We start from the raw sequence: 26,341 nt of genomic DNA on the forward strand, positions 1-26,341 counted from the left end.
CACTTCAGTTAAAATTATGCAGAGAATTCTGAGGTACCAAATATTCACAGACTCCCATAGTCATAGACCAAAGAGCATGTTTCAACAAAAGAAAGCAGAAGATACAAGTGTATTTTTCAGAGTCTAAATTATTAGTCTTCAAGGTAACTTATTTCTTCCTCTCAAGCTATTTATATGCAAGTTAGATACCTGCAGTTCAGTGATCAAATCCACAAGGACCCTCTGAATGTTTCTCTTCCAGAAAGCTCCAAAGGCAAGCAGCTGAGGAAAGAACTTCACCTGCCCACCACAACTTACAAGTGTAAAAGCTCGGCAGCTGACGGGCTTATATTTGTCAGCTCACTACTACATTTAAAGATTCTCATGAATAATCTCTCACCACCCAGCAACAATATGTCACCCAACATGCTTAATATGTAACATGAATCCTTCACCTATAGGTCTTGTCAGAGCTTTCAAAGGGAATGATGATTGTTCCGATTTCTGGAAATACTACCAGAGGTCTGAAAACCTCAGCTGAACCCTCTCTCACCACGCTAACAAGTAACAGCGTGTGGACTCGCAACTGAAGTGTTATACGTTGGTAACCATGACCTTAATAAATGAATTGCGGTACTTCAGATGCTGCTTCAGCCTGCTATCCCAGACTCCCTCACAAAAGATTTAGCCCATATCTGATCATATCACACGAGTTTGGCAAGCATTTAAAAACATCTCCCAGATGACAAGAGGTGATGTTATGACCTTCCAGTGTTCCATACTGACAGAAGCAAAGTCAGCATTTGATTCCTGTTCCAACTTTTGTCTTCCACACAGGCATCACTGACTCTCAAAAAATGCTCAAGAAGGGATCGTTGTATGTCTGTTTCTTAAAAGCAATTATTCCAGATAGTCCCTATAATTAGCACTACTGAACGCAATGCACAGCCTGCCTAGTTTTTCCTCAGGGTGTTGTAAAAGATTTTGAAAGGGAAACTAAAGAGCACAGAGCAGGAAAAACGAATCCTTGGAACTCGAGGAAAAGGGGCAACAAAGAAGCAAGAATGTGTTCATAAGATCAGTATTTTTCAAGTTCATACATTTGCAAGAATAAACTATACGTAAACTCACCCGAATACAACTGAAACAGCACAGCTTGGAGCAATGAGGACACAGACGTGCATCACGCAATTTCTCCATACAAATAAAACATCGGAATACTTCGGCAATGCTCTGCAAAGGGTAGATTATCGCTATTGTTACTTCAAACGTATCAGAGTTGCATTTATTTTCCAGGTAGAGTGCCAGGTTTCATAAATACTGTCCCATTCCAAAAAGCTACGGATAGTGCATCTCAGAGCGAGATACTAAGTCAAACACCATGGCTCTCCTCCCCACTTTCTCCTACACTACACCAGCTCTCAGCACCCATTTTATAACACTATTCTTCTTCTTCGAGGAATAGTTTCTTTGTTTGGTTTATCTTTTTCCAAGAGGGCCTTTCTGTAGCCAAGATATTATTCCCACTTGTGTTCACATGGGATTGAACAGTTGCCAGAAGAAACTGTGCTATACCGGCAGATTCTGAACCCACGAGTTTCAATGTACTGGCACTAAACTAATTCAGAGGCATGGTAAGCGCATGTATGTATTATACAGAATGCTAACGAGAGGGGTTGAATTGGGCAGGGCATCTTTTTTTTTTTTTAGTTTTATAAGACTTACATTCTTTTAAGGTCTACCATTAGCACTGGCTCCGCAATTTCTACACCCCCTCACACCCCATTTAATTAATCTTGGGCAATAAAAATATAATTTAACATATCGTTTTACTATACCCATTTGAAGAGAGAAGTGTTTTGTTCCAGAATACCATCATCTCGTCTTTCTCTGTTCCCAAAATGAGAAAGCTATTTTGAAATGCCAAGTGATGTTTGCTTTCCATATCAATAGATTTTTCACTGATAAAGAAGTTTTACATTCTGTATTGTACAGGAATTAGATCTCTTCTGGCTTTAACTATGGAACTCCACAAGATTCTTCAGACGGGCTAATTTATTCCTCACAGAGTTGAAAATTCATCAGCACAAAAGTGAGGCATATCTTCAATTTAGAGATACCACAGTATCTCCTAGACATTAGCGTCTTCTCTAATGGGGGCAAACCATTAAAATGCAATACAGGCATTTACAGGGAATTATCACACGAGGTCTTTTAAATTCTCCTCCTGTTTGGCCGCTGTTAACGCGGGCCGCAGCGATGCGTGCGAGCTGCCCAGGTCACGGGCAGACACCACCGAGCGCTGTGCCCACGCGTGCCAACACGGGCTCTGCCTCCATCCACCTCCACAACAGGCACCTCCGACGCTCCACCGGTTTATTTTCTAACCCTGACTATGTAAAATAACTGCCTGTCACCTCGAAACGCCACCTCTTCACACCCTCGACACCTTTCTGCCCAGCTCACCAGCGCAGACAGGAGCCAAGCTCCGTGCTATGCGCATCCCTGCCCGCCGCAGAGCTCTCATGTTTTCCGCCCCTCGGGCCGCCCGTAGCTCGGTGCCGCTCGGCCTCTTGCCCCTCACACACGGGAGGGGACTCGCCGAGGGCTCTGCCGCCCGCCAGCCCTCCCCTGACCCGTAAATCGGTCGGGATGGCCTGCCCCAGACTCCCGCCGGAGAGGAGAGGCCCGGCCCCGCCGCTCGCCATCCCCCGCGGAGGAGAAGGTGAAGCCGCCCCGCCCGCTTCCCCCCCGCGGCCTCGGAGATGCGCTCCCGGGGAGGCAGCGCTTCCCCCGCACCGCCCTTCCCGCCTCCCTGAGGGAGCGCAACCGCCAACCGCCGCCCAACCGCTCACCTCCACGCTCTGCTCGTCCATGGCCGCGGCTCCGACGGCGGCGGGGGGGGGGGGGGCGGCTCTCCCCGGCCCCTCTCCCTACCGCACTCCCCGGGGGTGGAAAACGAAGGCACGGGGGGGGGGGGGGGGTGTTTCAGGAGCCGCCGGGCGCAGGCTGCGCCCCGGCCCCCCGCACCGGCCCGGCCATGTTCCCGGGGAGCGGGGCGGCTCCTCCCCGCGCCCTGCGGCCGCTGAGGGGAGGCGGGGCCGCGCCGCACTGCGCACGCGTCAGGCGGCCCGGCTCCGCCCGCCGCCCCCGCAGGGGCGGGCCGCTGCCTCCCGCCGGGCCGCAGGGTCCCGCAGCGGCGGGGCCCGGCCCGGCCCCCGCTCAGGGGAACCGCGGGCCTGAGCGCGGCTCTGGAGGGAGGCTCACCGCGGCCAGCGGGCTCCCGGCCCGGAGAGCAGGCGAGAGGAGCCCTCGCCGCAGCCGGAGCGCAGCTCTCCGCCGTTGCTGCAGCATCGCACCGCTGAACGCGGGTTAACGGGAGAGACGCTGCCGCTGCCTCCGAGGAATTTGCAGCTGTTGGGTTTCAGGGCTGAGCTCTGTGGATCCCGAGCGGTGCCACTCGGGGCCGATGGCTGACGCGAGTGCAGGCAAGGCAGCGCTAAACAGCCTCGGGCTGCGGGGATGGGTTTCCCCATCTCCCAGGGCTTTAGAAACAGGCAAGGCAACTCTCCTCGAGGCTGCAGTTAAACCTTAGATGCAGCTGTTTTCCCATTAACAGGTGTCTTTAATTATTTTAGCCAGATTTCACTAATAAATTAAATCTTTAACGCTGTTGAAAGTAGTGCGAGCAAGGATCAAGTCCTGTATTGAAAATGGATCAATACGATTAAGTCTAAATGCTTAACTATTAAGTCAGTTTGTGAAGCAATAACAGCCTTGTAGGTAAGAGGGCCCACTCGGCAGCAGACATCACAAAACCAACGAATCCCTGTCCTGGCCTCCCATTTCTTCTTCCATACACACCCCGTTCCTCCTCCCAACAAACTCGAAATAGCCCAACCAGTTCATTGATTCAGTTCAGAAAGCAGCCTTTCCCTTCCTAAGGACACTGATTTAAATTTCTTCCTTTGACAGCCATAATTTTTCACAAAAACTGTAGGAACTTAATAAACTTCAGATATCTTATTCTCTCAAATTAGGCCAAAATAAACATAAAAGCATTAAACATAAGAAAAAAAAAAAATCCCTTTTTTTACTGTGAAGGTGGTCAAACAGTGCAACAGGTTGCCCAGAGAGGTTGTGCAGTCTTCATCCTTGGAGTTTTTCAGGACACCGCCCTGAGCAACCTGCTGTAGTTGGCCTGCTCTGAGCAGGGGGTTGGACTGGACAATCTCCAGAGGTCCCTTCCAACCTCAGCTATTCTGGGAGCCTGCAATTTTGCTGGACTATTAAAAAAAAAAAAAACAAAAAACAAAAAACAGCCACACAAAAAAAAAAACTAACCCAAAAAAACCCCAAACCACCACAAGGCAGTTCACATCAAAGGAAAATAAAAAAAGGGTCAGGGACCAGGTTCAGGGGTTAGGGCAGGGCTCAGGGTCACGTAAACACAAGCAATAGATCTATGGCCTCGTCTCCTTAGCTTTCATTATTTATTCATAATTTAGGAATGTAAGTACAATTAAGTGGCTTGGGTTATTAGTCTTAAAAACCCACTCAGGAATGTAAGTAAGAATATGGAAGTGCCACATGGCTAACAATACTCTTCAAAAACGCATCGACTATAGTCCTATAAATATCCAAGATAAAATAGCAACCTCAAAGTTTAACCCTCCAATTTTAAGCACCATAAATAGAATTTGTGTTCAAAAACATCAACAGCTTTCCAACAGTGGACTTAGAACTCCTAGACACCAGAGAAATACTTGCTGCTTAATAATCCAGGAGCTATGACCAAGATGCTTGTGTGTCAAATGACAATGGGCTGAGCTTTCATTTACACAACTAACGTAACATTTCCTTGTTGGTCAAGTTCCACAATAGCAAGTTCTTTCAAGATTTGTATTCTTGAATGGGTGGCTTTCATATTCATCTTGTTCATCTGTGAAACACTCAGCGCCGCTCTGCAAGACAAAAGCAAGCTATTTAGCAAAACAGGTTATCAAAAATCAGGTCTGGCAGAAAAAGGCTAAAAAGCATGTACTGTTTAATGAATGATTTTTGCGAGTGCTCTGTAATTCTCATGCTTATTCAGATTGTCATCAACTTTTCTGTGCTACTTCAAATTGAGAACCATCATTTGCTAATCCAGCCTTAAAGAGACAGAATTCCTGAGTTAAAAACTTCCTTATTTTTAATATCGGCCTGCAAGAAATCCGCAGCACGCATCCCAGACAGGGGTCAGGGCTCGGGGAGGCCGGAGGGGTTGGTGTGGGGAGGGCAGGGTGCAGGGGTCATGGTTTAGCATTAGGGCTTCGCTTTTCCAGTCTGGATGCAGATTCCCAAAGCTGAAAGGGTTTGGCGGTATGACTGTGTCAGCAAAACCTTCCTGAATAGACCCAGTTTTAGACACCTGCACAGTGAAACCAAAGTGAAAAAAATCCGTTTCTGAAGAACTTGGCATTCAGTTTTGAAAATTATCAAATCGTACAAGCCATTTTTATCCAAATTAATTTAGAGGGTTTTGTATGACGGCCTAACACTTTGGGGTATGTACCTAATCAAGAAGAGTCTAGGGGAGTAAAATCAAATTATGAAGTTGTAATGTAGCAGCACATGGTTAACTGGTTTTGTTTAATTTGAAAAGGCTGAATTTCTTTACAGCTTATAAAATTCTTACTAATGAATGGCTTTAAGTCTTACCTGTTCTTCTTTACAATGAAGTGGTTAAATAACTCCCTGTACAAATCGTTCAAGTCTGCTAGTTTAACCTTGGTACAGTCATAAGCATTTCCCCAGTCAATGGGGAATTGCAATTGAATTGCAATTCTAAAAAATTGGAAATAGAAGCTATTTGTTTCTTCAGAATTAGGCCAAAGATAGAAAGTACTTTCATTACTTTTTAATAAACCCCCTAAATGGGTCTAAAGGAAGATTTTCCAGCAGGAAGAAGGAGAGATAGAAGATACTCCCCCTCCAAACTATCGCTGTATCTGCAGACCCAGTGAAAAATCATTTAATTTGAGTTCTGACGGGGATTAATACATTTGGTCTGTCAGCGACTAGGTTTTTTTTTTTTGTGGTTTTTTGTTTGTTTGTTTTGTTTTGTTTTTTTAAAGAACTAGGAAAATTCCTTTCTATAAGTAGAGATAAATGGATTGAACAAGAGCTATTTCTATGGCAAGACTAGTACATCATTTCTTCCAGACCACAAACACAACACTATCCACTTCAATATCACCAAAAGCAAGAAAAAAAAACTCCCAGAGACATGGGAACTCTATGTGGAATATAACTAAGGGCTCACTTGCTTATATTAAAGTCTAAATTCTTCACATAAAAGCAGTAGTTACTAGTGCTTGAGAGTGAAAACAGTGAATTTACTGTGCATCATAGGCTCTATGTTTTTTAAATAAAAGAGCTCAGAAATCATACCTAGGTCTCAGCCTATTCCTACGTACTGTGAGATCTGCCCCTATCGTACTAGGGGTAAAACAGCCTGTATTTGTCAACTGAAGTTATTGACAATATCTGCCTTCTTCAGAAAGTAAAACAGTTTAATTCATTACTCCCTGAATTCTAGACGGTGACTTGATATGTTTAAATAGTACAGAACTACTAGAGTTCAATATTAGAGATGGAAGTCTTGAGAGACTGATACTATTCACAAAGCTTGCTTACTGGGGCTGGGTGTGTGTCGGGGAGATCAGACAACAGGAAAAAAAAAACCCAAACCAAACAGTGGGAAGATTATTCTTTCAGCACTTACCTTCAGTTGAGCCAGGGACTGTCGATCCTGAACAAAACGGCTAAAAATAAACAAGACAATGTCAGGATTTGTTGGATTTTGTTTAGAAATTTGTCTTACAATTTCATTTCTGCATGAGTAATTACATTGTACCATTGGATAACCTTGCAGCCACTGAAGTCAGCAGCAAAATCTTAGGCATTCAACAAACCCTGGTTTCAAATAAAAATAAGTTTAAAACGGCTACAGAAAGATTTATATACAAGTCAGATGAGCCTCTTCAGCTTCCTCCTTTGCATTCTGGCATGGATCTAGCTGACAGCACTGCACATGCAGCAGGGGAAAAAGACGGCTTTCCTATTCTCACGCAGCCTCAGAGGCTGACAGTTCTGACAAGCTGAAGGTAGCTGTATGGTAACTCTCCTCAGCCAGAAATACAGCACTGGCGAAAAAAATCCCAAGGCCTTCGTGACATCCCTCCATTCTTTCTGACTTTCAGAGAACACCTTCTAAACACGCTCAGTGACAACGCAGGGACTGACACCAAGTGAACTGGCCGCAGCAGCTGTAGGATATAGCTGCATTTTGCATTGGGCCTGGTTTATGCCAGCTGTATCTTAAGTGCTTTAGAATTAAATAATGGAAAGACAGAAATTGAGAGCACTTATCAAGGTAGGAGAAGATATTTGCAAACAAAGAGTGAATGAAGCTGCAAGATACTGGATGGCTTTCATGCAAACCAACCGTGGCAATAAAGGGACAGAAAGCGAGGCATCCTCTGACAGAAGAGTAGCGGGCAGTGAGAAGACATGTAGAAAAACTTAAGGTCAATGAGATAATTACACTCTATTGACCTTCTTAAATATTTTGCTTTTAATATGAGACCCAGACCAAATCTTTGCAGATAATTATGTTAGAAGTTTGTGCTTTGAGTAGCTATGGGAGAATATCTGACTTGTTAAAAAGTATTAGTTTACATCTATGTTCTACTGCATTACAGTTAGAATATACTTATTGTTACTCATATTCCAAAATTCATTTAATATTTTACAGGAAATGAAATTTCTCTCAATTTTGATAGACATTGGTTTGAATCAATTACATTCCCCACTCCCACCCAAAGGCTTCTTATATAATGCATTAACAGAACAATAAGGTTGACAAAAGCAATCAACCGCATCTCTGAAAGGAAGCATAAGCATATCCCAACTAAAAAATAAGGGGAACAAAGTCTTCCCTCTTCGCAAAATTTTTTCCTTCATGAACAATCTAATTGGAACAAATCATAAACTGAATCAGTATACAACAAAAATGACGAGGTTTGTTAGAAACTTTAGTCCCATTTCTGAAAAATTCTATTCATTTGAGAGGTATTAAGTCACAAAAACAGCCCTTCTGACTTCAGATGAGCTACTCAGGATGAATGGCTCCTGGAATACTGACACTCTGTGGCCTAATTACCTTTTCCGCTAGCAATTCCATTTCTTTAACAGTTTGGCAGGTTAACTGCTGTGCTGCAGCCTGTTCTTCTTCTGACAGAGGTATGCGCTAGAAAAAATACAAACAGAGAACTCTGATACTTTCAGTTCCTAGGGTGATGGTATTTACAGAAGAATGCAATGTTTGTGTAGCCCTTTTCTCATGGAAACTCAGAGTAGTCTCCTACTTTCCTTCAAATGAAAGCAAATTTACAAGCTGAATGTTTCTGAAAAATCCAACCATAACATTCCTTTAACATCAATACTATAAATGATTCAATGGAAAGAAGATAAATTATTCAGTAAGAAGTAGTATTTCACTTAAAGACTTACATTTCTCCTTAACAGTTTACTCAATCTTTGGTTTAGGGAATATAAAAAGTATAAAAAAATCTTTATCTAAGAAGTCTAAATGTAACTCAGGAGACAAGAGTCTTCCACTTTAACAAAATCCAAATATGAAATTATTCTTGGCAGCATATCCTTGGAACACAGGGAGAGAAAATATTTTTTTTCTTTCTGTGACATATAACTACTGTCTTTTAAATCATTATACAGTACAGTTCATCTACAAGGACTTACAAATAACTTGTCTAGAGCTGTTGGCAAATTAAACACAATCTTGGGGCACTGTCATTAGAACACTAAAGTGAGAGCTCGGATCTGGGAATGTGTTTTAGTCACGCCAGTTCTGTCTTTGCCACTAGATTATCAATTAACTTTTTTGATCTAAATCACCTTATTTGCAAAGGGACGGAATTAATGCTTTCATAACCTCTTCAAAATTGTAATGAAGCTGTGTCTGAAGACCACTTGTGAAAAGGTGTTGTTTATTGTTGGGGCATTTTCATAGATAGAGAGATACTGAGAAAAAAGGTACTTCGTTGCACCAACAGCAATTCCACCACAAGTGTAACAAAGCATTGGTTTTAAGGTACTCATTTTAGACAGTGAAAATACATTTGCCATAAAAGTTTTTTTGCCGTTTAAAAGGTAGCTACTTTTAAGAAGTCAGTATAGAACTGGGACACAGCTGTGCACAGAGGTATCAATTCCTATGAAACTATTCAAACGTGTGTCATGCTATTCACACTAGTATGGTACTACTTCAGCTCCAAAACTGACCACCACTAGCTTAACTGTTGAGTGATGAATCAGGCTTAAGATTTACAAAAAGAGCTCCCATCTTGTGAACATTTCTTCCGGTAAACAGTCGTCTTATCTTCTGAGAGTCTTGTAAGAGTCCGCACATGTAACAGTTTCCAATGGCACTACTCACATCCATGTAAAGCTTACACAAATACATGTTCATTTACAGGAGTGAGACCCGAGTGATTAAAAGGAAAATACTACCTTAAGATCAGTATGTTGCTGTAATTCCTCAACCATCTTCGTTGTGTTCTCTAGAGCAGCACGGATGGCCTTCATGGCTTCTCTCTGCTCTATGGAAGCTTTTTCCAGCCGCATACATAACGTTTTATAACGAGACTTCACCACTGAGAGCTCTTTCAAGAGAGAAACTGGATTTTCCTATGCAGAAATTAAAAGCACATTTAAACTATTTAAGAAGAGAAAGTTAACGTGGCCACATACCAATTAAAAGTGTCAGCATTAGAGCCACTAAAACAGAACATGAAACGACCCTTTACAATGAAAAGTGTAGCTGTGAGCATGTTTCATCTATACATTTAATTTTTCATAAGCAAAAATGATAGATAGTGTTAATAAAACAGCACAATTCCGTGGTTCCACAACGGATACAGAGGGATGAATTTCTTGTGTTAGTGACTTTTAATGGCTTTTCTGCATAGGAATAAGTTAGGGACTTCTAACTGAAGAGATTATTTTTCCGCTATATGTCACAATATACATGGAGACAAGGACTTATTTATAAAACCCTTTACATGCTGCCATTTTTTGTTTTCTTCTTCCTCTCATCTCTCCCCCAAATCTGAATTTGATCATTGCTTATTAGCAAGTTTATCTTTGATCTCAGAGCAAGGCTGTGTTTTAGCTCAGATTGGAATCTGTCTCTGAAATTTAGGTGTTAACACTACTACTCATTTCTCAAAGCAAAACATGGGAGAATTTCACTATACCAAGAAATCAAGGAAGTTTTGTTGGTTTCTGCACTGAATTCATATTAGGCCAGTTATCTTGATATATGATGCAAGAAATGTTTTCTATGATGCAAGAAATATTTTAATAATAATACAACCAAATAACAACTAGATAAAAGAACAGCCACATATATTTTAAGATTAAAGAAAATTATCCATTTATTACCAACTTTATGCAAAATGCAGTAAAATCTATTAATTTAATCTGAAAATTCTACCTCTGGTGCTAGATCATCAGGAAGACCTTTCGTTATTTCAAACTCCAGTCTGCGTTGAATATAATCCAGATCAGATTCTGCCTTCTGGAACTAAAATATTTAAGATCACCCACAGTGTATTAAAAACCAAAAATTGCAGACAAAACCCAACCATTCGCCTTTCCCGTATTTCAGGAACGCAAAAGCCAGATGCCTCCATTTTGAAGGCTCATGTACTATAAAATTAAGTTTCTATTCCTCCAATCTATTCCATTAGTTAACGTTTGCTAATTATGCTGACACGCATAAACTTTCAGACTTAACCATTTTCCTCTCGCATGTAAGAATTACATGTGTGTACACACACGCTTCTATGAAATTCCCCCTCTTTCCATTTGTCTAACCCAAATTACCCAACTGTTCCCTTTGCCCCTTGCCATTAGTACCTTTTTCATGCCGCTCCCCAAAATGCATTAAAACATTTCCATCTCTTACTACATTATCGTCCATCTCCCTAGCAATGCCAAACCTCTCAAGATGAAGTTTTAGTAGTACACCAAAGAGGTACGTTCTATCAATAGAAAAGAACACGCACCCTTTTTAAACTGATCTTCACTTGATGCAGATGTTTGATTTTTTTTTTTTCTCCTGAGTTATTAACAGATTTTTCCATCAATTTCTAGAGCTTTTTCTGGGCTAGTTACTTTTCTTTTCAAACCTTAAATGTTCTGTTAGCAAAACTGCAATACTCAGTTATTTACGCAGCAGAGATTATAAATAAGCGTTCAGGATCCAAGCACATCAACAGAGATTTTACTATTAATTATATTAGGAATGCATTCTCTCAGATGGTAATAATAGCCATAATATATTTTATTATTCCCCTATAAACCAGACTGACAAATAGATAATAAAATTGATGACATCACATTTCTTTCCTTGGGATAAATAAGCCACCAAAGAATTATCTAATTACCTTGTAAAACAGTCTGCTGATAGCATTATTACTTAATTAATTTTAGTCTGCAAATTTAATATCTATTAAGGACTTTGGCTTTAAAGAAAGGCAGTTTTCCCAGTTCACAAACAACTCATGAATTTTTTAACGTAATAATTTGGTGATTCTACAGTCACAGAAGAGACAATGATGAAAGCAAGTTAAGAATGCTTATCACTTACTTAACTTGGTTTCCACTATTTATATTGAGATTAACCCTGAAGTAACCAATACAACTTCTTTAAGGCCCAAAATAAAGCTGTATTTGTTAACTGTATCCCAGAGTACTAACTGGCAGTGCTGTAACGGCAGCTAAGGTGACAAACTTCAGTAGTCCTTGGATGCAGCCTGTAGTCAGGCCTGGATACCAATAGGATGTTTATGTTTTAAACATCAGCCTTGGGATCCACCTTCGGGAACTGCCATGAATACCCCTGAGGACCTGGAACTTCAGGTAGCCTAAAGGAACAGTGTTCAATTCAAGATATTCTACAAGTAAAATCCCCTTTCTGATGTAGTGAAAATGTATGATCTTTCATATATACACACACCTTCGGCAGATTTTCAAAAAATAGCCTGAGAAAAGGAAAATAAATCTAGTAAAGACCTTGTAGATCTATAAATCAAAGGGAAAGTTTTCACCCGTTACTCCCACAATTTACCATCCGCCCAACAAAACTCCTTCCCACATCTACCCCAGAAACCAGTCATGATGAAATGTGAGAATAAAATACTTTTTATTACACCACGTATTTTTAAAGAGTTCATGAGGGAATTTTTCCTAACTGCTCAATCATTTCTTTTCTCCTCCCCTAGCAAACAGTTTTAGGTTTTCATTTCTAGAGGCAGGCACCCCAAAAAGATCATTTTTTACTTTTCTCCAACTCCTCGATTTGATTACTAATTCTTGGGAAAGCAGACAATGAATATGGGTGGCTTTCAGAAACATCTGTGAAGCTGTTCCTGAAATATTCAATATTGATAATTTGAGGCTTACAGAATGACAGTCAAAAAGCCACTAATACCATGCTACTACTATGATTCAAGACATTAAAAATTGAATGTGAAGCTGAATGCTTATCCATCATGTGGCTATAACTTTAAGACTTGTGCTTAATGAAAGTAATAACAGGGTTCTGTATCACTGCTTTCTCCTGAAAGTATGCTAACTCTAAAAGAAACAAAGTTTATTATCAGCAATTTCAAAGCATGTTTATAAGCACTGCCATGTGTTCCTCCATTATGATCCATTTTTCCTTTGTTTTATAAATATTTATTTCTTGCTGTATTTCAAGAAACACACACCTGCAAAAACCTCCCCTTAATGTTATGGGTTAGGACCATTCGTATGATGAGTGTTGTACAACAATCACACAGAAAACGCAGTTTGGGAAACGTCAACTTGTAATTTACTCACAGGCTTAGAAGAAAGTGTTAGAAACCGAGGCCAGACTCAAGCCATCGCTGCGCACTCTGCTTTCACATGCTTTGACAATACTATTGCACTGCTAGCTGTAAAGTACAGTAGTGCAATAAAGTCAGAGCATTCGTTAGCAGCAAGAATTCTGTACAAGTAATCAATACACTCAAAATATGTATCGGAAAAAAATAGGTCGAGTCAGATAGTGGTTTCTGTGGATCATGGAGAATTGGATAAGGTTAATGTTCACCAAGTCCTAATACAGACACACAAGAACTCAGATATTTCAAGACATTTTTATTACTCATAATCCCTGTCGTTCCACTGACGGGGGGGGGGCATGAGGGAAAAAACCACCCAACAAAATGCTCAACGTATCTGTCAGAAATTCAATTTCAAACAATTTGATGCTCTTTTAACTGGAAACTGCATTTCCAAATGTATTTATTTCTTTGATGTGCCTCATAGCAAGCCAAGATTCTAAACTGCTATCAGACAGATGTTCTTAAACTGCATTACAGGGAACATTTTCTGGACAGTAGAGTTTATTTTTCTTATTTGCAGGTATTGAATCACTTTAAAATGCACGTGAACACACACTCATTTCCCAACATTGTGGATGTACATTGCCACTGGGGTTACCACATGGATGTCAGAGCACCATCAAAGTGGAGGTGTGTTTCATAAATCTCAATAAATGTGTTTCTTTAACAAAAACAGTAACTTCACATAAAAAGTTTGAGAACTCATAGGGTTTGAAGGTGCTAAGATTCTTAACAACAGAATGCAAAGAAACAGAGGAGTGGAGAGAGAAGGATGATTGCTGATGCACACAGAGCAACAACCTGAGTCAACTCTACACCTGTAACGTTTCTCTAGAACACACTGTAGGAAATAAGAGCGCTACGCAGCGTTCTTTCCTCTTTGTAGGGCACTCACTTCTGAGGAAGCACACACAGAGAGCTGAGGGTATTTGGCATTAAAAGACCAGTTAACATTTCTCCTTCACAAATAGCTAGAAGATGAGTGCAAAAAAATAAATTAGTGGCAATCCCATTTTACTGTTGTTTTTCAAATCACATTCTAGTCTCAGACGTACAATAGTGACTTTTGACAGGTGACGATAATAAGGAGGAGGAGTAACGTAGATAGTATTGCTGGCCAATGCCCTTTTAACATTGCACTGCTTTTTGTGCATGATCACTAGTAGTACAACATAAAAAGGGCACTGGACAGACACCACTCAAAGAAAAAAGTAGGTCCACTATACCAAAAATACGGTGACAGAAATTAACTAAATTGCTCTGAATGAAGCACCCGCAGCTCATCGGTCAGGTTATCCATTTGTTATCAGATTTTACTAAATGGATGCCCACGAAATTTCTTTCAGTGCAGACTGCTGAGGTGCATACTGCTGAGGTGCATACTGCAAGGCACTAGCTCCAGTATGTGAAGTCCTCAGCATTAAAGGTTAACGAAGTGGTTGCTGTGCAGAAGGCTACATTTATCACCAACAACTACCATGTACTGTGTTTTCACTAGAGGCCAGGCTGTCTCTGTTGAAGCTGTTGGACAGATCTCCAGTCCCAGCTGACTTCAGTGAACTCTTGTGCAGCACAGTCTTAGGTGCCCGAGTCCTGAACTACAGCACCCAGTATTCTTACTTGAATTGTTAATAAGTCAGCTTTACCATCTTTTGCATAACGAATCTGATCTAATATTGTAGATGTTACGGTTCATTCAGCTCTTCTTGTTATTGTACTTTGAGCAATAGTTTCAAATAACCATCGATTACCTGGTATTTTCATACACATTGTTCTTTTTAAGCTCCTACAAATTAGTTTATCCCTGGTTCCATGAGACTAAAATGAAGCTTTCCATGAAATGCATGTCAAAACCTCAGGGGAAATAAGAAGTGTTATTTTATCACACTTCTGTGGAGAAAGCTGACTTCACAGGAAATCCAGGAAGAAGAAACAATGAGCAGAAGGAAAAGCAAGAGACACAAAGCTGCAATATGTGAGACATAGTTGCCAATGTACATATTCCGATTAACATAAACAATGACAAAGAAAAATATTGCACTTTTGAATGAGGTTTGGATCTAGGAAATTAGTAAGTGAAATTGTTCGAGGTGTATTTAAGAAATCACCCTTTTCTTAAAAAAAAAAACAAAAACAAAAACAAACCACCAAAAAAACCCCAACAGAAACAGGTGAAGATGCAACTGCCTTGTGCCACCCAGCAGTTTTAGTGGAAGAAGGCAGCCAGGTATACCATCTTCCATCTTCTGCTAGAAGAAATTAACAGAATAATCAAACAGAAATCAAAATCAATTCAGTTTTCAAATGGATGACCCAAATGATTTGGGGTAATTAGAACGGGGTGAGAGACCAAGCTATAATCTCAAAACCTTTGGAAGCTGTTATGCACCATCTGTGCAGATAATTGACCCAAACAGGCTCTCCACCTTGAAATTATTTGTGCAATGATCATTTTGGTTGACTCGTAAAGTAGATCGTAACACAGTGACCCATTACTGTCCTCTTCCACTACCATATGTCAAAGCCCCTGTTAACTTTAAGGTGGCCAAAACACCTCGCTGACTATTACATGTCCTGAAGTGAGAATAACTTGAAAGTAAGACTTTCAATAAAACACATAAACAAACCATAACATTAAATAAATAAATATCAAAATCTAACCTAGGTCTCTCTAAACAGATTTCTAAATTATTATTTCTAAACTAGGCTTTTAAAAATAAATACTACTAACAAAAGATACGAGAGATCAAGCTTACGTTATAGGCAAAGCTGTGGTTTTGAATTTGAAATTATAACAACTTCAGAGCTCTGACAAGAATAGAGTATGTCACTGAATTAAAAATACTGTACATTACTACCACTCTAAGTATTCAGTATGATGACCGCAGTTCAGTAGCTAAAGAAGAGCAAAAATAACCCCACTTCCTCAAAAGCATGGTTTCTTCAAAGAAAAAAACAAAACAAAATGCACCACCTTATTTTTAAAGTGCAATAAACCTGAGAATTGTGTAGGATATTTTGAATTATCTGATCTTCCAACTAATGCAGGTATTTTGGCATTTATTCAAATTGTTACTTTTTATTTCTTAACAGAAATGGTGTTGTCCCAAAAGCGGGGTCGTTAGCCCAGCGTGCAAACGCCAATTAACACACAGAGCAGAGGTATTTTGTTTCCTTGATGTTTGCACAAAGATGGGTGCTAGGTGGCAGTTCCACAAATCTAGCACACCTCCGTACAAAACTACAGCACACTTATCCTGCTACACAATTAGTATAAACTCGGCCAAATTTACACTTATTGGTTAGTGATTAATATTTCATGCGCTGTTGGTTTACTGTATTTAAATTAGCCTCACTTGCTATGCAAATTAGCACGCATACTCCTTTCAGGTGGGGGGAGGCAAGACTTTCCAGTCCTGAATCGAGTCGGTGGTCACAATCTCCCCTCGCCACATTTACCTTTCACCCAGTTACTGCAGTTTTATCTGACTTCATGTTTCTTTGGCCATCAGCCAGCCTTTGGCACCAGGCTGTTCCCTTTTATCAGCCTGTTAGCTCCTCTTCAAGGGTATAGTCCTTAGTTTTCCACTGTTTGTTAATAAAACAAATACTTTCTTATCTTTTAGCTTCTTCTCCTTATTGCCAGATTCTTTTCGCAGAGCACAGGTGGTTCATAGCTTTGCTCAGTGGAGAATTCCACTTTCTGTGGGGTATCATTTCCCCACTTTGAGACTATGAGACCCTTTCATGAGTCTCAGATGTCTCACTCTTTCTTTGCATCCACAGCATATCATTTCCTGTGACCTGTCTTACTATCACACTCTTAATACATCCAAATAAAATATAATTGTAGTTATAATTGCTTGTAACAATGATTAAGTTTTGCAATAAGCTCTGCAACCATCCAGTAAAGGAGAATCCAAGTCAATGTAATATTTTGTTTAACCATCCCACTTCTATTGAGGCCCTCAGGTCACAACTTGACTTTGCCACTTGTTTTATTTTGTCCAATTGATCGTTTAGATTTCCAGTAATGTTTGGAATGTGAACACAGCAGTCTTTATTGTTTACATCTAAAGCTCCACAAACCCCACGTTCATGTAGCAACATTAAGTCTAACACTAATGTGTGTTGTAAAGCCGTTTTAGCTGTAGCTTGTAGTTGGGTATTCAAATCTTGTAGCCCTCTTCTTGTCGCATTAGCTGATATTTCTATTTGTCCTGTTAAATTATATAGCCACCTGTGATTTTGAAATGATGTAATTTGAGGAGTAAAAATTGCCTCCAATATCCATCCTACTGTTGTTCCTGTAGAGGGGTGTCTCCGTGGGTCTGTTTCATCTTGCTTCAATCTTCCCCAGAATTGGAACCCTAACGGTCGTCTTCTCCGTAGGGGGCACAAGGTTAATGTACCTAAAGTATGTTTGCACACTTTTCATGTTAAAAGTAAGCGAAGTTCCATCACTAACCCAAACAGTATGACCCATGGAAAGCATTGTCATTTTATTACAACTAACAGAACTATTTTGAATCACAGTACCGGTCCAAATATCATTTATATGAGTGGAATAATTTCTACAAAGACACCCTAATCGTAAAGCTCTGGCAACCGGACCCAATCATTGGACTTCATAATCAATCGTGGAACAATTAAAAACTCGTGTACGGTTCCATCTAGGATATTGGGGTTCTCTACTATTTCTGTCCTTTGACTCCTCCTCTCCAGTCCATCCAGTACACCAGGACGCACCTTGCATATAATGCCACTGGCCTGCCTCGGGGCTGGTCCATACTTGATGTAAATCCATTCCCCATGGGAATTCTGCACAGGAGATTCTATTACCGTGGGTTCCAGAGGAATCTCCATCATTATATCATTTACAAGTGGCATTTAAACCTTCACCTAACACTATTATTTTACTTCCATTTAATGGCCAATCTAACTCTGCCTACCTACTATGTAATAGGTTCTCAAAAGTATTACTTAAATCCAAAGTCAAGATCCCCCACTCCAGGGGGCTTGCAGCAGACTTTGGTAGCAGAAGACAGTATTACAGCTTAAAACATTCACTCAGAAGTGTCACCCTATTGCAGTGACGTGCAGGTCACCCAATGAGGTGACAAAGGCATGTTAGCAGAACAAGCTCGCATTTAGACAACTTTCAGCCAGTTGTTTCTTTTCAGACAACAAACACTTACTTGCCCAGTGTTCCTGATGCTTTAAGGGATATATTATGCTGGTGCTGGAGAAAAGCAACTGAAGGAGCAATAAAGTAAGCAAAAGTAAACTGAAGAAGTTTAAACATGGGGCATTAAGCAGCACACCAATTTTGTGTATTAAATTGAAAGCCTAGCACTCGTTACGTTAAGGGATAATGTGGATATACAATATTCCCCACCACGTTCTCCTGGCGTTCCTCCTATTCTTAATTTCTCTTGAGCATTCCACTTGGGTGATGTTACTGCGTACAGATAAAACTAGGAGACTATTAAACTAATTTTTACTTATTTCTTAATTGGAACGTGAAACCAAGATTGCCAGAGGACAAAAAAAACAGAGAGAAATCTCTCATATTATTTGTCTCTATATTGAATAATGTACTTTTTCTCCATGACACCTGTATTTTATCAGTTAAGTTACCTAAAACTGCTGATAGGACAATTAAAGTTACAAAAAACTTCTGGAAGTTTCCAAGCAAAACCCAAAGGAACATCATATTTTGGAAAACTATGTCAGTATGAGCATTTTAATTTATGTAAGGATTTAGGGATAGAAATTATATTATCTATTAAGCATTTGGATGCATAAAATATTTCCAAAGCATTTTAACTAAAAAAAAAAAAAAAAATGTAAACAAGATGACATTACATAGAAGCAAAAATGAAGATTAAGATTTGAAGGATGCCACAAGGAACTTGGCTGTTTGAAGAGAGTTTTCCAGTACCTCTCAATACGTGAAAGCATAGGGGTTTTGGGGGTTTTTGTTTGTTTGTTTGTTTGCTTTTCCGTGAGCGGGGCAGGCAGAAAGGCGACTATTCCGTAAGGTAGCTGAGGCTTGCCTTCAGGGGCTGGCCCAAAGAGTGCTGAAACGAAGTTAAACGCCGTGAAGAACTACGCGAACTTGAACGGCTGAAGGAAAAGCCACCCTCTCTCCTCAGGACTGGCTACAGCCGAGACCCCGCGAAGAAAGGAGTCCGGGAAGGGCCGGTGCCCTGCTCCCGGAGCGCCGGCGGGAGGACGGGCGGCCCGGCCGAGGGCCGCGCTGCCGCCCCGGCCCCCCCACGCCCCTCTCCTCAGGGCGGGCGGCCCGGCCCCGCAGCGCCCACCCGCGGCGAGGCGATGGGGGAGGCTCCCCGGCTCCTCTCCCGCTGCCAGCCCCTCGGAGCTGCCCCGCTCTACCTGCTCCGTCCACCCCGGGCGGAGGAGAAGCGGAGTCCGAGGCGCGGCGCCATCCCGGCGGGAAGCGATCCCGCCCCAGCGGGGCGAATGAAACAGCCCAGCCGGCCCCAGACACCCCCCGCAGGGAAAATGGGCCAGCCCAGGTGAGAGCTCCACCCTCACCCCCCCGCTGACAGAAAATGGACTAGTCCGAGAGCGCTCTGCTCCACGCCGCGGCCCCCCCCCCCGCCCCCCCCCGGACGGGGAAACGAAACGGACCGGACCGGTCCCGCCGCGCCCTTCAGCAGCCCCGTTTCCCCCGCCGTAGAGGGCGATAAACGCGCCCGGGACTGCGCGGAACCCGTCCGTGTCCGTCCCCGTTCCCCCCCCCCCCCCCCCCCCCCAGGTGAGAAGGAAATGGCCGGGCCCTGCCCCCGCGCTGAGGGGGTGAATGGAGCGGCACCATTAAGTAGCGGGGGGGGGGGGGGGGGGGGGCCGCGGAATGGACCGGACCGGCCGAACTCGCCTGAGCCGAAGGGCGGGCGGTGGTCGCCCCGTCGAGGCCCGCGCGGGCTCCGCTCAGGGCCCGGATGGGGCGCGGGCGCGGCTGGGGACGCGAGGGGAGAGCGGCCGCTCTCCCCTCGCGTCCCCAGCCGCGCCCGTGCCCCCCCCCCTTCCCCTCCCTCAGGGGCCCTCCGAGGCGCTCCCGCCGCCTGGCGGCCCGGCCGCCCCTCAGCCCCGCCGCCCGCTCGGACTCACCATGGCCTGGAGCTTGGTAACCGCCGGCTCCATGTTGAATAGTTGACATTCCTCAGGCGGCGGCGGCGGCGGGGAAATACCCACCCCCCTCTCCGCAGGATGGGAGAGTCGGCGGCTCCCATTGGGCAGCTGTACTCGCCGCTCGCCTCCCATTGGTTCGCCGCTGACAGAGGGCGCTCGCCATTGGGTCGGGAAGAATGTAAACCCTCTCCGAGGTAGGGGGGAGCCCATTGGTTGGTAGAAAAGCTTCAGCCAGTGATTGGCTGGGTGGGAGCGCCGCGAGCCGCTATTGGTCCAGAGTGGAATCTAGCGGTGATTGGCTGGAGTAGGAAGCGCAGCGCTGCAATTGGCGGGAAGGGGAGCGGTCGATTAACTGCGGCCCGGCTCCGGCGGGGAGGGGAAGCGCCGGTCACCGCCTTCGGCTCCCTCCGGCGGGCCGGTGCGCCCCCGCCTTCCAACTCGAGTGGCCTTTCCCAGCCGAGCGCTGTCCCGCAGCCGATTGGCGGGGCTGAAAAACCTTTATCCAATGGCGGGGCGGATCTCCTCAGTGCGCCCTCGGCCGGGGCGGAGCAGCGCTAGGCCGCTCCCGTCGAGCTCGGGCCCGCGTCCGTCCAGCGGCCAATCAGCGGGCGGCTATCACGGGCCGCGGGGGAGGGAACGGCAGAAAGCGGCGCTCCCATTGGCTGCGCGCTGCGCGGGCAGCGGTTGGAATCGGCGACGGCGGCGGGCGGGGAGGTGAGCGGCGGCTGAGGGGGCGCGGAGGGGCGGGGGCGGGGGGCGAGGCGGCCCCGTGTCCTCGGCCACCCGTGGCACCGCCACCGGCTCTGCTGGGGCGGTTGCGTGCGTGGCACCGGCCGCCCCTCGGTGCGGGCTCCGCAGATGAGCAGGGCTGGCCCCGCGCAGGAGCAGGGGCGCTGCCGGGGCGCGGTGGGGGTCGCGCCGCGGGGATGAGGGGCGCTTGTTCAGGGAACGCTTGAGCAAGCGCCTACGGTCAGGGAAGGCCGGGGCCCTCTTTCTGCGGTTTCTTCGCGCCTTTTGCCTACGTTCTCCAGAAACGTAACTTCCCCAAAATGCAATATTTGTCACTTCAGGATAAGCTGTCAAGAAAAGCCCACATAAAATGGTACGTTGTTCACTCCTCTCTCTTGTGTACAAGTACATCTCAGTGGATCGAAGGTACTTAAGAGAACGATGTATTTTTTGTCAGTTGTATGCGATGCTTCCAGCAAGACATCTGCAAATAACTTCTGACTGGATTTTTGAGAAGCAATCCATGTTCATCCCTACCTATTTGGCAATAGCTCTGTCCCCATGTGAAAGTGGGTGTTCTTCTATACATTAATTTTAAATGTGTCTTTTTTAAAAGTAATGGCAAAGTATAAGAAACGCCGACGAAAACAGAGAGCCAGAGCAAAATTTCTACTGGAAAAAAAAGAAGATGCTGGTAACCCCCATGGCTCAGGTTGTCCTCCACGGTAAGAGGCTCAGTTGGAACTTTTCCTTTTAACTCAATTTCTGGGTCCACTGTTTGCTCCTGACAGTTCATGGAACTGAGGTAACAGAATTGTGTTTGGAGCCTGTCTACATCCTGGCATGGATGCTATGGCATTGTTTCATCTGGAATATTTTCTAGTATAATATCTGTCATTCACTTTAATGTGCAGGAAAAGCACTTTTTTTTCCCCCCCTCTCCTTTATTGAAATGTATCATGGTCTTCCTCTATGCTCATGTTTACTCTGTTGTCACCTGCTGTTGCTGGTACTTGTAATTTCCAGGTGATTGGTCACAGTTAACTTTTTTAAAGGCTGAAACGATAAATATAATTGTGACTTCATTCTGAAATGTTCTGTCCCAGGTCAGCAGGTGATCTTCCTCCAAACTCATCATCTGTCCCGAGCCATTTGTCCTCCCTCTGGTCATTGGCCTTGCCCAATGTAAAAAACGTGGTAAAACCCTTTACAACAGCAGCATCGGTTTTGTATTGCTGGTGCCAGAACACGGTTGTACAGGTAAGTTTCCTACTTCTCTATTTTTGCCAATGCGTGAGGTTGTTCTTAGCGCTCAGATGCCAAACATACAGTCAGATCTGAGAACTAAGCTGTAAATTTAGTTATGTCTGTTGAAACATCTAAAGTATATTTTGTGTTTACTGTCTGTCGTGGTTGAACCCCAGTCGGCAATGAAGCAGCACACAGCCGCTCGCTCATCTTCCCCCCCCACACCCGCGGTGGGATGGGGGAGAGAATCGGGGGAAGAAAAGTAAAACCCGTGAGTTGAAATAAAGACAGTTTAATAGGACAGCAGAGGAATAATAATAACAATAATAATAACAATGATAAAAGAATATACAAAACAAGTGATGCACAATGCAATTGCTCACCACCCGCTGACCGATGCCCAGCCCGTCCCCGAGCAGCAATCACTGCCCCCTGGCCAGCTCTCCCAGTTTATATACTGGGCATGACGCCATAGAGTATGGAGTAGCCCTTTGGTCAGTCGGGGTCAGCTGTCCTGGCTGTGCCGCCTCCCAACTTCTTGTGCACTGGGCAGAGCATGGGAGGCTGAAAAGTCCTTGACTGGTGTAAGCACTGCTTAGCAACAACTAAACTATCAGTGTGTTATCAACATTATTCTCATAGTAAATCCAAAACAGCACTGTACCAGCTACTAGGAAGAAAATTAACTCTATCCCAGCCAAAACCACAACACTGTTGAAGGAATGAGAAGAGTGTCGAAGCAACTGTGGACATTAAATGCATACGTGAAATTGTAGATTTTTGATTGCAGTATCACAAGGATTTGCAGTGACAAAGGGTGCAGTCCTTTCATAGAAGAAATGATTGTATGAATTTTTCAGGTCAAATGTGAATTATACTTTAGAATTCGTAGATGAAGTTAAAGTTTTTTTGGAGAAAGTCACCCCTTGGGTTCCTGCCAAGGAAATATTTGGTGAAATTTTGTATCTTTGTGTTGTGCCTTTCCATTGACTACAAAGAGAAGACCTTGCGATAGAACTTTCAGTAGTAATCATAGCCCTGTCTCTGGAAACAACTTGGTGAAAACGCTTATCTGGTTTCTTTTTATGCTTAGAGTTTTAACGTGGTTAAAGACACCATATTTCCATCACAAATCTACTTAAGGGAGCTAAATACGTTCAGAGAGCAGCTGGAAAAGTTGGAAACTGAATTTTCCAGACTACAAGGAACCCTGCAGGTCAGTCTCAGTCCCAGTGGGGCACGGTAACGTTTGCTTGTGTAAGCACGTAAGGAACTGTGGTCAGTGCAGATAAGCTGAAATCTTAAGAGCTTCTCACTGGGCGTTGTTTCACCTCTTCTTCGCACTCAGTGTTACTAAACTGCGGTTACTTCATAGCTAGAGGGAACTGGTTTGCTGACAAGCTTCGTAAGAGGCTTTTTATGTCTTTCTGGATGAACTGAAGCCAGAACTTCTGTTCTCTGAAATGCCATCTACTTTTGCCAGTGGATTTAGTATTCTCTTATTTATTTATATTGTTTTCAGATGAATGGAATTGGAGCTTTGTCTTCAGAAAATTCTCTTTGTCAGAGGTGCAGTGAACCAGTTCTGGGTGCTCCTGTACAAATGCAGACGGGCCCGCCGTCATCCGTACCTGGGCCTTCTGCAATACAGCTGCAGCCTGTATCTGCACCCCCTCCACCTCTTCCTCCTCCTCCTCCGCCGCCACCGCCACTACCGCCACCAAAACTGCCGCCAGCACCTCTCCTCCTCAAACGGGGCAACGGCTCTAAAGCACTTCTGGTAGGGAGTAAGAAGGTTCCTCTTTTTCTTCGCTCATGGCTGGGTCCTTTGGACCTGGTTTCATTGGGAACGTGTGTCTTTGTGAACACTCAGTCACTTGCCGGTCCTCATTTCCCTTCCAACCACCTTTTTTTTCAGGCACCATCAGTGAAAAAAGATGGGCCGATGCAGATCACTCTCAAAGATCTCCTGAACGTTAAACTGAAGAAGACGAACAGCAACCTGAGAATGCACAAGGTAAACTGGAGGAGACGTGGGTAAATGGATGATAGTGTATTGGGGCAAAGTCCGTGTTGGAACTGGTGTATTTCCTGCAACGCTTGTCTTAGCCCCTTATAGAATTTTTTCAATAAATTAATTCTTCTCTTTCGAAAACCTAGTGATCAGCTTTAAGTAATCCTTCTAATTCTGCACGCGGGCATTTGAAGTGAAGGAATTAAGTGTCTAACTCCAGTCTCGGGTGGCATGCAGGACAGTTCTCCTAATTTTAGAGGAAGCATGTAGCTTTCATGTAGCTTTATGTCTGTGTGTTATCAATGGATTCGGGGCTTTCTTTTGCCCAGCTGAAATCCTGTTTGCAGAAGTTTTTTTTAATAAATCTGTTTTTGTCCAAGGCACATTGAAATCTTATGATTCAAAAAGCATAAAAGCCATAAACCACAGAAGTCTTTCAGAGTATAAATATTAAATAGATTTAAGGTCAGTGAGGCCTTCTAAAGTTTTATTTGTGGTAACATTTCTTTTCTCACTTTAGGCAGAATCACCAGTGAAGACACGCAGGGCATTAATTACAGTCTCAGATTTACAGAGTGTTAGTCTGAGACCTAAATCCAAGCCATCAACTCACGTTACAAAGTCCTTAATGTAAGGCACTTTCTTCCTTTCTTTGATATTAGATTTTTCTGTTCCAAACAGTGATGAACTCTATTTACAGAGTGGAAAATATTTTAACAATTTTTTTTTCTTTTAGTACCCCTCCTAAAAATCAGTTAGATCTTCGAAAACATCTGAAGAAAGTCAATATACAAAGGTAAGTTCCTTTCTATTCTCTTGTTCTGTTTTTCTAGAAAAAAACAGAGAACTAATCCTAATGCCTCTTGTTTCCAATCTTTTCAGGAGTCCCGGCGGCACTCCACTGAACAGTAAAGAAAACATTGAATGTGGGTCTGGGTTGACACCAATAATGACCCAGGCACTGCGGCGCAAATTTCAGGCAAGTCATGATGCCTCTCTTTCTGGAAGGATAAACTGGCTCTAAAATCCATAGAAGTTCATACGGGTTTTGTTCCCTGCAGCGCGGGGCCGTTGGTATGTGTTATCTAAGTTACAGTCTCTCCATAATTCTCCAAAAGCCCTCGGTACCCACAAACAAGGGCACTTGTTTTACTGATTCCCATTTTAATGGTAAGGAAACTGCAGAATGGAAATGCCGTTGCCTGTCTTTAAGCAGGTTATTTGACAACGCTAAGAGGAAAAGTTGCTTTTTGGTGGCCATTCTTGTGCCTCAACGCCATCTCTAACGTCATAGTCCCAGTTTGCAGGAGAACAAAATCTGAGGGTTAATAATCTCCTTTATTTTAAGGATTTGCTGTGTCTGTTTTCTTTTATGGTGTCAGCTAAGAATTGCACTGTATTTTTTCTCAGTCATAATTAGTACTAAGTTCATATTCCACCATCTGACCCTTTTCTTATTTTGACAGATGGCACATCCGAAGAGTCCCTCGCCTGCCCGGTTAACTGCTGCAAACAGCTTTGATGAACAAAAGTAGGTTTATGGAACAATCGGTGCGAATGAGTGGTTAATACCGTCACAGATATTTGCAAAAGTGTTTTTAATAGAAATTTATAAAAGTGTGTTTTAACAAAGTTCGATGGCAAGGTTCACTCTATTACTTATTAAATGGATGGAATATGTATAAAGAGAAAGAAAAAGAGGAGAATTGAGGTCGAAGCGAATTAGAATGATTTACACAGCGACCGAAAGTGCAAGGGGGTAAAGGGGACCCCCCCCGTTGCGTCAGGAGGTGCAGAAGGGACCCCCCTGCTCTCTGAACTCCTTCTCAGAGAGGAGCCTGGGTGTGGCTGGGTCCAACCCTGGTCTCAGACTTGGTCAGCGGTTTATGTCTGAGGATCATATATGTCTAGCAGCAGTTTAAGGTTTGTTCACAGTTAAGAGAGAGTCACAGGAATTTAGCAGTAGCTAATCATTGGTTAATTGAACATTTGCAAAGTGATTAAGTAGGGTTTGCTACAATATTTGAATCGATTCACGCACACAATATGCATATATAAAGGTACCTGGTAAAAATTCCCCTCGAGTTCAGTGAAATGCTCGCTTCAAATGGTTGTCTCAACGCGCAAAGGTCGAGCCTCCAGGAGCGAAAGGCGCCGGAGCTCAGCCCAGGTCCTGTCGCCAGGCCTCTATGCAAACTCAGGAGTTTGC

The 26,341-nt window shown here is 43.4% G+C and overlaps 3 protein-coding genes across 15 annotated transcripts in view; 1 reads left to right on the forward strand and 2 right to left on the reverse strand.

The window, feature by feature from the left end:
- Window positions 1-2,992, reverse strand: part of TRIM37 (tripartite motif containing 37) — a 34,680-nt gene extending 31,688 nt beyond the window's left edge. For 5 of the 7 annotated variants that reach the window (XR_015703433.1, XR_015703432.1, XM_087751590.1 and 2 more), the window contains exons 1-2: window positions 2,835-2,992; window positions 1,111-1,212 (exon numbers count right to left, since the gene is read on the reverse strand). Coding sequence is in view for 5 of the 7 variants with exons in the window: in XM_087751590.1 (XP_087607716.1) it covers window positions 1,111-1,212; window positions 2,835-2,855 (123 nt within the window). In the remaining 2 variants the exon portion in view is untranslated. The remainder of the gene's footprint in view (window positions 1-1,110; window positions 1,213-2,834) is intronic. The other 2 variants (XM_087751594.1, XM_087751595.1) reach the window with 1 other exon arrangement.
- A 1,461-nt stretch (window positions 2,993-4,453) lies between these two features.
- On the reverse strand, window positions 4,454-20,278 carry SKA2 (spindle and kinetochore associated complex subunit 2). Of its 4 annotated transcripts, none has more exons than XM_087751643.1 (6): window positions 20,121-20,271; window positions 10,544-10,633; window positions 9,559-9,735; window positions 8,189-8,275; window positions 6,749-6,788; window positions 4,454-4,943 (listed from the first exon to the last, which is right to left on the reverse strand). In XM_087751643.1, the coding sequence occupies exons 1-6, from the start codon at window positions 20,151-20,153 to the stop codon at window positions 4,933-4,935; spliced, it is 438 nt and encodes a 145-aa protein (XP_087607769.1). In that variant the 5' UTR covers window positions 20,154-20,271; the 3' UTR covers window positions 4,454-4,932. The 4 variants fall into 4 exon arrangements, with proteins under 4 accessions (XP_087607769.1, XP_087607770.1, XP_087607771.1 ...); XM_087751644.1 differs by having other exon boundaries at window positions 10,544-10,627; window positions 20,121-20,181; XM_087751645.1 differs by lacking the exon at window positions 8,189-8,275 and having other exon boundaries at window positions 20,121-20,278.
- PRR11 (proline rich 11) lies at window positions 19,095-25,733 on the forward strand. 4 transcript variants are annotated; one of them, XM_087751642.1, is made up of 10 exons: window positions 20,410-20,855; window positions 21,487-21,595; window positions 21,977-22,130; window positions 23,212-23,334; window positions 23,641-23,898; window positions 24,037-24,135; window positions 24,653-24,762; window positions 24,869-24,928; window positions 25,015-25,111; window positions 25,599-25,733. In XM_087751642.1, the coding sequence occupies exons 2-10, from the start codon at window positions 21,489-21,491 to the stop codon at window positions 25,665-25,667; spliced, it is 1,077 nt and encodes a 358-aa protein (XP_087607768.1). In that variant the 5' UTR covers window positions 20,410-20,855; window positions 21,487-21,488; the 3' UTR covers window positions 25,668-25,733. The 4 variants fall into 4 exon arrangements, with proteins under 4 accessions (XP_087607766.1, XP_087607768.1, XP_087607764.1 ...); XM_087751640.1 differs by lacking the exon at window positions 20,410-20,855 and adding an exon at window positions 19,095-19,525 and having other exon boundaries at window positions 23,641-24,135; XM_087751638.1 differs by having other exon boundaries at window positions 23,641-24,135.
- Window positions 25,734-26,341: the final 608 nt, after the last annotated feature.

This window comes from Nipponia nippon, unplaced genomic scaffold (assembly GCF_047370975.1).
Source record: "Nipponia nippon isolate SJK-2023a ecotype South Korea unplaced genomic scaffold, ASM4737097v1 scaffold_15, whole genome shotgun sequence".
NCBI classification, from domain to species: domain Eukaryota; kingdom Metazoa; phylum Chordata; class Aves; order Pelecaniformes; family Threskiornithidae; genus Nipponia; species Nipponia nippon.

Excerpts from the sequence above, each read along its gene's own strand:
- SKA2 (XM_087751645.1), bottom strand. The coding sequence starts at position 20,273 with ATGGGAGGCGAGCGGCGAGTACAGCTGCCCAATGGGAGCCGCCGACTC. Across the intron at positions 9,736-10,543 it reads CTGATGATCTAGCACCAGAG|GAAAATCCAGTTTCTCTCTT; the intron begins GTAGAATTTTCA and ends ATTTCTGCATAG. Across the intron at positions 6,789-9,558 it reads AGCAACATACTGATCTTAAG|CCGTTTTGTTCAGGATCGAC; the intron begins GTAGTATTTTCC and ends GTTTATTTTTAG.
- PRR11 (XM_087751640.1), top strand. The coding sequence starts at position 21,489 with ATGGCAAAGTATAAGAAACGCCGACGAAAACAGAGAGCCAGAGCAAAA. Across the intron at positions 21,596-21,976 it reads GGCTCAGGTTGTCCTCCACG|GTCAGCAGGTGATCTTCCTC; the intron begins GTAAGAGGCTCA and ends GTTCTGTCCCAG. Across the intron at positions 24,136-24,652 it reads GCAACCTGAGAATGCACAAG|GCAGAATCACCAGTGAAGAC; the intron begins GTAAACTGGAGG and ends TTCTCACTTTAG.